The following is an 11220-nucleotide window of genomic DNA, read 5'->3' on the forward strand; positions in this document are numbered from 1 at the left end:
TATGAGTTTATATCTGTTGTCCTGTGCAGCTGCCCAGAAGCAAAATGAACAGCTAATTGAAATAAGTAAATAGCAAATTGACAACCTAAGTTAAGTGGTATTTTCAGTCATGTCTGCACCAATACAATCGAAATCCTACTCTAGGTCAGAAAAGTTCTCTGAAAACCAGTTAATTTGTTTCACTATAAAGTTGTCAGCAGCAGTTTGGACCAAATGAAATGACCATTGTAATGCTCACATTTACACACACACACACACACACACACACACACACACACACACACACACACACACACACACACACACACACACACACACACACACCTCAGAGGACACATTTTTGAAAATCACAACTGCAATACACCAGAAAGAATGGAAATGTCCAAGAATTCAGAGACATTAATTCTTAATATTTGACACAATTGAAAACACCATTTATTCAGGCTATGACAGTTTAGGTCAGTCAGGTTCTGTCCAGTATTACATCATATTAAGGAAGGGTATGTTTGCATATGCCGAACAAGGCCTGGCAGAGCTTGCTTTCAACCCTCAACCCAACACTGATATATTTCTTTACATATAAATCAAAAGGAAAAAAACCCCTAAATTTTAAGCATTATCAGTAAATTGTGTTATCACAAATAGTGCATTGTAAATTTCATAAACAACAGCAAGAGCAAATCAAAATCAATCCTGAGCCCTACAGATAGTCCCATTCAATACTAGAGGCATGATTACTGCATTTATGAATTGACTAAGTTACCTAGTGTGGATGTAAAAACCATAATTAAAAAGGAAATGTCCGATCTGGCTTTCTCCACATGGCAATAACTATGTAGTTTTTAAATTAGTTTGAAGGTTTCATAAAGATCCCAATAACAAGTAATTTTTTTGCCTTCCATTCTGCACAGTAAAGCAGAAATAGCAGTACCAGTGTGTACCATGGGTTCACACTAGCTAGTCTACTGCTGAGGTCAGATAAGGTCACCCCCCATGCGTTGCCAAGGCAGAAATCACCCCAGTGATCATCTCTGGCAGTAAACCAACCTGCTGAATAGCTGTCAAAGTTCGAGGCCAACAGAAAACATTAACACAGCTGTGATAAAAATGGCCAAATGGTTCGTTCTGAGGGTATAAAAGTCTTTACTCACCACATGAAACGCAACAAATAAAAGCAGGATTCAAAACCTTTGGCAGTCTGCAATATTCACGCACTTCATAACAACACGTGAGCTTAGGGTAGCGACCGCTCAGCACACGAAGAAGCATTAACATTTGGTTGGAAAGAATGAGCAATGTGCAAGAACACCAGTCGCAACCGTAGAAAACATTGTAATGGTGTGGCTTTAAACGGCAAAGACGGGACCAGCGATCGTCCGGGGAATTGGCATTCTGAGCAGTTCCCATCCTAGCGCCCACCCCCTGCATTCTGTCACCCCCTGGGAAATGCTGCTCTGCAATAACAATCCTGGACCCAATTATCCATCAGCATTTATTAAATAAATGATTACCCTTTAAATATATATATACTGTATATAACTATATTTGTACATCTACAGTATGTATCAAACACACAGACGCAGGTACACATAAGTACACATATACATTAGAAGTATGTACAGGCAGCTGCAGAGTGGGAACGCATCCTAGATGCCATTACAGCTCCTCGGCCATCTGCAGCAGGGAGTTGATAGCTGCGTTTTTGTTTCCCTGCTGAGCCTCCATCACGGTGCGGATGACCTCTCTGTCTAAATTGGGGAACATGTCCTGCAGTGCCTTGAGGTCCTCCTCGCTGCAGGGGGCACCCTGAGGAGCAGCTGGGGGCACAGCAGGCATTCCCATGGGCACCATTCCCTGGTTATACATGCCAGGCATGCCTGTTAAAAGAAAGCAGAGGGGTCATCTTAATGCCTTGACCCCATCCCTCCTACCCCTAGTGCTGAGTGCTTGAAACAACCCCAGGTCACCAGAGCCCTTGCTGCAGTGATGGCCTTAGTGTATTCTGTGTACCACAGCCTGCTTCCTGGTACATCAGAGCCAGAGGCTTCACTTACTGAACGTTCCTAACACACAGCATGCATGAACACCACACTCCGCACGTGAGCGCTTCTTGCCAACGGCATGTAGGAGAGCCACGAACACAATCCTTTCACCCATGATGGTCTCACAGGATGCTGTTGCCGTAAATAACTTAGTGAAAACTTTCTAATTGGTTATTAAAAACATTGAACCAAATTCTTTTAAAAATTTTTAGTCATGATTTCGGGGTAATTATTGATGGGGATCTTTTGAAACATCTGTCCTTCTTATTGCTTCCCTGATCTATGAAAGTGTCATCCTTATTATCAAATCTGAAGTCTCGCAGCAATATATTGATGACACCAACAACAGCGGCTGATAAACATAAACTGGGGTAAATAGTTGTGGCGGCCTATGGCAGTTACTGGTGGATGAATGATGGCACAAGACGAATGTCCAATGACAGCAGGCGGCACAGGAGAGGGTGTCGGGTGCTTATTGGATCACAGTCTGCATGACAGGAATGCAGCATCTTCTAGACACGTGTACAACTGCCATCGCTGATGTCACGGTGATCGGATGAGCTTACTCAGCAGGACAAAATGTGCAACCGCATCCAGAACCCGACCTTGAGAGGAACTCCTACACGAACATCTGCAGCGTTCACATCCACCGGATCTCACTAACCTGCAATGGGCACGTATCCAACTCCCTGCTGGTAAACCGTGGGCATGAGGACAACGGGCTGCGGCTGCATTATCATACCAGCTGGTACAGACTGACACAACGGAGAGAAGGGGGGTCATGGAGAAAAATCCATGCAAGTAAGCAAATACATACACAAATTCTGAGATTTTAGTTCCTATCATAAAAACGTTAGGATGTCAGGTGGGCCAGAATAATAATTTGAAATATTTTAATACATAATTTTATTCTGTGTCGATGCGTGTGGACTCACGGCAAAAGACATGACGAGGTTGATCATGCCCTCCTTGTCGTCACCCTGTCTGCCACTGAGGCTGTACCACTCGTCCACCACGCCACCCTCCTTAAGGCCTTCTGGGATGGTGATGTGTGTCCAGGCAATGCGATCATCCATAGAAAAGGCTCTCTGAAGGAGGGAGAGAAGCCCATGAATCACAAGGTATATACCCCCCTTAAACAAACCACTCCGTGTTCAGCAGTGCTGACTGGGGAACACGGCACGTTGCCTTCAACTGGCTCCAATTCCACATTGCACTTCTCAATAAAGGACAGAGAAACTCATGATGAAGGCAAGATATTAATAGTCCAAAATCAAAGATGGTTACAGCCACTGGAGAAGAAAGTGCTGAAACTCAAAAGCTGTATCAACGCTCAGCTGAAAGAATTCGTCAGACTGAAGATTTCCTGCAAAAAAAGTCCAAGAGCCTTCAAATCCTCTTAAACCTAGAAAAGTCTAGTTTTCATTTCTTAGCCTAACCTCATCAAAAATCTCCAGGTAGAAGGAGTCCACTCCGGGAGGAACAGTGCACTGGATCACTTTGTTCCACCGTGGGTTCTTGGCACCATTGTGAGCCGTGGGAGTCTCATAGACGGCGTAGCCAAGCCGGATCCGGCAGTAAGGGTCCATCCGAGTCATGCCGTAGTTCTTTGCCAGCTTGGCCTGAGTGAAAAGGGGATGATGAGATGATAACCCAGTGATTGCCCACTGCCAACAAATAGGAGGCATGGATAGGATAGTGGAGTCAGGGGCCACCATATCCATCCAGTTACAATGCAGTGCAGAAGCTGACATTAATGAGCTGGTGGAACACAGGAGTGTTGGGTTTCTTTACTGAGCCATACATTGGGGGAAAAAAAATTATTTGTTAAATGTGTCATTTTGTACTGTGTACATGTACATGCATAATTTTATGTATATTCTTGTATGCTGTGAACCAGTACACACAAGAATATACATAAACGTAGCAATACTTGCAGTAATTACATAAAAGGGATCTTAGCCATGCACACACCCCCAGAGAAGTGCCCCTACATGTGCACATGCGCCCCACCCACACACACACACACACACACACACACACACACAAAAAACTGTACCTGCACCACGGTGATGCTAAGCCGTCCCACTGCGCCAAATGCCCCTCCATACTGCAGCTGCTGGGCTGCCTGCGCATCCAACTGCACCTGCTGCTGCTGCTGAGTTGGCGTGATGCGCAGGAAGTCCTGCGGTAGCTCCCCGATGTACACCTGTACAGGGGACAAACAAACGGATGCATCTGCTACGTCAGCTGACTGAAATGGGCTTATTCTATCCTCTACATTTATTTGTCAAGTATTTTATTCCCTTCCAGACTGACAGTGCTTATTATCACAATTAATCCTTATACCAAGAACAATCATCTTCATACTCCATAAGTTGTCATTAGACAGGCTTTCCCAGGAGGATGTTTCCTGAGGTATGAGTCTGCAAGGAAAACCATTTTACAGTTCATTGTAAAATATTGCAGTTCTCCAAGGTTCTTCTCTCTGCTCCTTCATCTTAATTTGTAGAAATATGGTCTGAGACCTCCCATTTCCTTATTTCTTCACAGTATCTTTCAAAATATTGAGTCAACCACTTCCTCCTGATGCAACGGACAAAAACAGAGCCTGCGTTTCACAATGTGGGATGGGCTGTTTGGTACTTATGCATTTTTATAAAGTGCTGTGTTCGTCTGAGTGCAAGTTTGGACAGAACCATTACAATTCCAGGTACACGAGTGTCAAGGAGGTCAACATGACAACACTGCGTGTGAACTAGAGTAACCCCCCCGAGATGAATCCTAGCAACCTGTAGGACAGGATTTACAGCTCACCCTGGAACCACTCAGCTGGGCTGCTGAGATCCAGGAATGAGAAGATCAGATCAAGTCCACGGGACATTTTTGGGTTTTCATTCTATCCGGTCCCCACCACACATTTACATTTATTCACCTGACACATTTCTCTAAAATGACTTGCAATGATTTATCCATTTATACATCTGGGTGATTGTACTGAAACAATTTAGGGTAAGTACCGTGTTCAAGGGTACTACAGCTGGAGGTGGGATTTCAACTTGTTACCTTTGGGTAAAAACACAGCAGCTCTAACCACTAGAGTACCAGCTGCCCTGTAATGCCACTAACGGTATCCTTGTCTCAATCAGACCTTGGGCAGTGCAGGTGGAACCTTAAACATGAAGGAACTTAGTGCCTTTGTCTTGTAGAAAAGCTGGGATGTACTGCTGGCACAGAGCAAAGAATACATTACAGCAGGGATGTGTGTTCCTGAGCTGTCAGGGTGCATCACTGCGAGCCCAAGAGCGTAAGGGCACTGAAACACGGCCCCCAACTAGCATCATCGGGACATAAGATGGGAGATGGTTTTTATTAGGTAGCGACAAAAATACACATCTTCATTGTTACAGTGAATTCTTAAATGTTTATTAAAGAGAGCTGAAGGTTGCTGGCAGAGCAGAGCAGCACAAGGTGCCCTTTATCCCATCTCTCCTCTTACTGGGCTTTTATTATTTGCATAAAATATAAAAAGCAGAGGACTGTCCTCACATGGAAAAAGGTACTGAACGTATTCTGAAAGGCGATATTTTGAGAAGCACAGACTGTCATCAGTTTGAAACAAAGCAGTTTAGCCATATTTTTCCTTTTCTGAATTCCTTTAAGTTAAAAACTGATGACAAAATTGCTCCAGAACTAGCCTGTCTGAACATATGACAAAACGACGACTCACAAACCCACTGCACCAAAAAGAGAGAATAACAGCTGATGTGACACGGCACTTAAGAGTCGTACTTAATAGATTCACCCTTTTGTTCCAGCTGTCAGCTGTCACTCTCTTCTTCCCTAAAAGCCAGAAAGACTTCCGCTGAGTCAATTGTTTATTTTTGTGGGGGGTAAAAATGCACAAATCATGCATAATTATGTCAATTTAAAAGTACTATTTCTTGAACTTCACTGTAAAACAATAAAAAAATATGTTATTTAGAATGCTGTACACACAAGTGGTGCAGTGTTTAGAACCGCTGTCCTACAATCTGAAGATCCTGGATTTACTCTTCCTCAGGGAACTTACCGTGAATTGACACTGCCAAAGTACGCTAACATACAAGTGGGTAAATCTTTGTAAAAAATTGAGTAACATTAGAAAACAGTAATGCAGCTGGTAGCACAGCCGTCAAAGCTTGTCTGTGGATCCAAGGAGCACAGGTTCAAATCCCACCTCCTGCTGTCGTATCCTTGAACACGGTACCTACCCTAAATTGCACCAAGTAAAAATGACCCAACTCCATAAAAGAGCAAATCACTATAAGGAGCCTAGTACCATAAGTCACTTTGAAGTGAACTAATGTAAATGTAAGCTGTCTTTGACAAAAAGATCAGCTAAACATATAAATATATAAAATATATAAATAAAACACACACCTGTAGTTATCCATCTAAATCTATAATCAATTTTACCAGTTAAGACCAATAATAAAACAGCTCCACATTAACTCCAAAAATAATGCATATGTTGGGCAACATGTTAATCCAGAACATGAAATGCTGAGTATTTTGTGTTGCTGCATTAAGGTACATGTGGATTGTTTGGTACACGCAACTACATAACAGGTAACATCCGCTGCTGACTAAACATGAAGTGTGGGTTCGAATCCAACTCAATGTTCGTGGAGTTTGCATGTTCACTGCTGGGTTTCCTCCCAGTGCTCTAGTTTCCTCCCACAGTCTAAAGAAATGTGTTTCTGGGGAACTGATGACTAAAAACTGCCCAAAGCACAGGTGTCTGTCTGTGTGTGTGTGTGTGTGTGTGTGTGTGTGTGTGTGTGTGTGTGTGTGTGTGTGTGTGTGTATATACGTACGCATCAGCCAATGTGCTTTGCATCCTACATTTCCAAGATAGGCTTAAGACCACCAAGAACCTGCACAAGACAGCTGGTTATTGACAATGTATGCATGTACTGTATGTATTTACATTTATTCATTTAATTGACACTTTTCTCTAAAGCATCTTACAATGTTATGGTTACAGTTATTACAGTTACAAGATCACAATTATCTACCTATTTAGCCAGCAGGGTAATTCTACCGGAGCAATTTAGGGTAAGTACCTTGCTCAAGGGTACTATAGCCAGAGATGGGGACTGAACCTGCAACCTTTGGATCCAAAGGCAATAACTGTAACCACTAACACTGTGCATATCTATATATGTGCAGTGTGAGGTTTCCTCTCTACTAAGAGCTCACACCCTACCGTGAAGAGATGGACGTGACCACTGGCAACCGACTCCAACGGTCATCTTAACCAACCCGTTCAGTATTTTTCAAACTTTGTTAGTTTCCAACTCATTACTTGCAATGACTTTCAATTCTTCTATGGATTCTTTTCAGATCAATTTTTATTAACAGCTACAGTTTTCTTAATCATGTTCAAAGTGCATTTAATGTGAGCAAATGTAAGTAAACAAGGTGAGAAAGACCATTTAGGCCATCAGCCACTTTAGCCTGGGGTTAAAGCTCACCAAGCTGGTTAAATACTTTGATTACATGTGGTCTAACACTGATTATGTCAACTTAGATTATGTAAATAAGAGGTTAACGTCACCAAATCTGGGCGTGTAACCGTGTACAGGATATTTTTACACCGTTAGAACAATTGTTCAGTGTGTCAGCGCCCGCCAATGACTATTATTAGGCTAATTAGTAAATGGCTGCGGTAACAGGGAGCTGACGGGACGTGTGTGGATTTAGCCTAATCTAAATGTTCACTGAAATGTTTACTTAAGAACTAGTTTGTACTGCTATGGTTTTTGTTGAAACAATTTGAAAGGAACCCCAAGTTTACCCCCCCCAACCCACCCACTTTAGCAAACGTGATCAAGTATAATTTGCCTCCTTCTGCCAGCTTCATTCAACACATGGAGAGCAGCCTAGTCAGACACTGAAATCACTATTATTTCTTGAAAGTATTATATATTTAGTATTATAGTAGTAAACTGGTTACTCAACTAGTCACAAAGGTAATTACCATTATACTGATTACCTGCAAACCTGAGAAATAAAAACATTTGCTATGTAGTGAACCAGTTTAGTAGTAATTAACTGACTATTTAGCTGGTCACTAAGATAGTTACCAGTAACTTGGTTACCACATTAGTGAATACAATAACTAGTACTGAAGTGGTTACTCAGACACAATGATAACTAGTAGTAAACTTGTTACTCAGCCGGTCACTAACTGTACACTAACTCATTTACCAGACCTGCCACTTAATTAGCACTAAAGTGGTTACTTGGCTGGTCACTATGCTATTACTAAACTGGTTACTATAACTAGTACTAAAGTGATTAATCAGCTGTTCACTATGATAACTAGTACTAAATTGGTTACTCAGCCACTCACTCTGATAACTAGTATTAAACTCATTACTTAGCTGGTTACTATAACAACTAGTACTAAACTGGTTACTAAGCAGGTCACTAACTATATCATAACCTGTTTAGAAGATTTTCCACTTAGTCCTACTGGTTACTTGTTTTGTCATTATGCTAACCAGTACTAAACTGGTTACCTGGTTGCTCACTATAGTAACTAGTACTAAAGTGGTTACTCAGCTGGTTACTATAACTAGCACTAAACTGGTTACTCGGTTGTTCACTATGGTAACTAGTACTAAACTGGTTACTCTGCTGGTTACTATAACTAGTACTAAACTGGTAACTTGGTTGATCCCTATGATAACTAGTACTCAGCTGGTTACTATAACTAGCACTAAACTGGTTACTCGGTTGTTCACTATGGTAACTAGTACTAAACTGGTTACTCTGCTGGTTACTATAACTAGTACTAAACTGGTAACTTGGTTGATCCCTATGATAACTAGTACTCAGCTGGTTACTATAACTAGCACTAAACTGGTTACTCGGTTGTTCACTATGGTAACTAGTACTAAACTGGTTACTCTGCTGGTTACTATAAATAGTACTAAACTGGTTACTTGGTTGATCCCTATGATAACTAGTACTCGGTTGTTCACTATGGTAACTAGCACTAACCTGGTTACTCGGTTGTTCACTATGGTAACTATACACCTCACCTGTTTACCAGATTTGCCACTGACTGAGACAACTGAACTCACGGAGACTGTTACTCAGTCAGGACAGGTCAGGGCGTTGCGTTGGGAGGTAACCCTAACGGTACCTCCTGGAACTGGCGGGTAGCCTAGGGGGACGAATTGACGATAATAAACGAAACGGCGCTCCCGCGAGTCCCAGTCAGTCACTTCTGTTCTGTTCATTGCCCCCCCTTCCCCGCTGAGAAGCTCGCGCAGACAAACAGCGTTTCTTCACTCCGTCCAGCAGCAGCTCCGCGCTCGGGCAGCCACTTCACTCACTGACTGAAGTGAAGTCGACGACTGGTCACTCGAGCCAAACCCGGGAACACGGGTCACGCCACGGTGGTGGTGGTGGCGCCGCTGCTGCTGTGCTTCTCACTCACCTGCCCCCGCTGAGTGGTGATAGTCGTAGCCATTTGTCACAGCGCTGTCCGTCCCACAACAACGGGTTTTTAATTTCAGAAAGCGGGGTTCGAAGCCCAAAACGAACGCAGCGAACCCGCTGAATATACCGAGCGCACTTCCGAGTCAGCTGATGTGTCCACTTATCCTCAGCGGTCGCAGCGCAGCCAGATTACTGCGCAATCCGCGTGACATCACGGCGCGCCCTCTTGCCGCAGCAGTGTGATAGTGCATGACAGTGTCGTGTTAACGCGGAACTCACTGTACTAGTGTTACTCTATCGAAGGTTGAGTTAGAGCAACCTTGTTAAGATTTTACAACATGTACAGAACGAGAAAGGGAGGCGCACTGCCGATCTGTTTGCACTGTACGGTTTATTTGAATGTAATTAAACATTGACGGTGTGGGAGAGGAAGGGAAGGAGGGGATTTTTTTTTGTGGTTCGGATATCAGTGTATTCTGTGCTGTGCTTTAATGCAGTTATATTGTTGTTTTGGTGTTGAAATAAAGAATACATTCAATGATCATGATGATGATGATGATGAACAGTACACACATTTCAGCACCGTGTTAGCCAATGTGGTGTTTGGGGAGGACATTAGGCCTCTTACTGCTGAGTCCTGGAGATGTATCATGGCAGTGCCTCATGTTTTCTTTGGGCCTTCATGTGTAAGGTATTGAGATTCATGGAACTGGACCTGTTGTACAGCCTTGATGTAAACGCACAGAATGTAACATATCCTGTGTATGTTGAATGTACTGTGCTGGGCCGCTGGTAACGGTAAAGACCACATGAAAGAATGGAAAGACAGCTGGCAGGAGGGAATAGACCCCATCTGGTGCTTCCTTAGCCTGGCAACTCATGGCAGCTGCATCACTGGCTGTTGAAGCCAGATGGATACATCCACAATGGCTACAGAGGAACGAAGAGGTGTAACACTCCACAAGTCAGCGAGATCAGGGGTGGAAGCCGACTCACAGGTGGACGTTATGGTTTTGAATCGGTTATGACTATGAGCAGCTGGAAGTGCATGGGGGTCACCATCAGAGGGAGGAAAGGAAACTACAGCTTTGTGTCTCTGGGTGGAGGAGGATGACATTGTTGAGAGGCCTGAGGATACACCAGGGAAGGAAAAGGTGCTTGGATGAGGACAGTCAGGGGCCTCCCAGTTATCATTACTTGTTGAAAATAGCTTACCTCAGTTGGTTGAAATCTAGCGGTAGGTTCCACGCTAAAATTTGTAGGATATCACCACCCCTGGAATCGAATTGCAGGTTGATGGAAACCAGGCAGGTGATACTGGTTAGGTATAAAAAATGGGATGTGGAGTAGTGTAAATAATGACCTGGGCATTTTCAGTAAGATGGAATGGGACAATCCGAGAGTAAACCGACAGAACGTGACTGCAAATAGTCAATATAACTAAAATGCAGTGGTTATTGTTCATCTCTCTTTTTTTGCAATTTTTGTTTGCATTTCTGAAGTTAATAAAACAAGATACTGATAATAGACTTGAATGGTGTCATATTAGACTAGTGACGATTCGGAAATTTCCCCACAGAACTCCCGCTAAAAGGTTGGGTAAGGTTTTCTCCATAACCCACAGGAACACATTAAAATGCTGTAGCGCAAAACAAAATCTAAACGTGTTTAAGTAATGACA

General features: G+C 43.0%; 1 protein-coding gene across 1 annotated transcript; it reads right to left on the reverse strand.

The window, feature by feature from the left end:
- Positions 1 to 422: 422 nt before the first annotated feature.
- On the reverse strand, positions 423 to 9735 carry tollip (toll interacting protein). The gene is made up of 6 exons (XM_018764001.1): positions 9538 to 9735; positions 4102 to 4251; positions 3482 to 3664; positions 2978 to 3130; positions 2707 to 2797; positions 423 to 1877 (listed from the first exon to the last, which is right to left on the reverse strand). Exons 1-6 carry the CDS (start codon positions 9568 to 9570, stop codon positions 1657 to 1659), a joined length of 831 nt encoding a protein of 276 aa, XP_018619517.1. The 5' UTR covers positions 9571 to 9735; the 3' UTR covers positions 423 to 1656.
- Positions 9736 to 11220: the final 1485 nt, after the last annotated feature.

Source organism: Scleropages formosus, chromosome 11 (genome assembly GCF_900964775.1).
Source record: "Scleropages formosus chromosome 11, fSclFor1.1, whole genome shotgun sequence".
In the NCBI taxonomy this organism is placed as follows: Eukaryota; Metazoa; Chordata; class Actinopteri; order Osteoglossiformes; family Osteoglossidae; genus Scleropages; species Scleropages formosus.

What these genes read in the sequence shown, in the direction of transcription:
- tollip (XM_018764001.1), bottom strand. Translation starts at nt 9,570, where the DNA reads ATGGCTACGACTATCACCACTCAGCGGGGGCAG. An exon ending in TCACCACTCAGCGGGGGCAG is followed by an intron (nt 4,252 to 9,537) that starts GTGAGTGAGAAG and finishes TCCCCTGTACAG; the next exon opens with GTGTACATCGGGGAGCTACC. An exon ending in ACCTGGAGATTTTTGATGAG is followed by an intron (nt 3,131 to 3,481) that starts GTTAGGCTAAGA and finishes TCCCTCCTTCAG; the next exon opens with AGAGCCTTTTCTATGGATGA.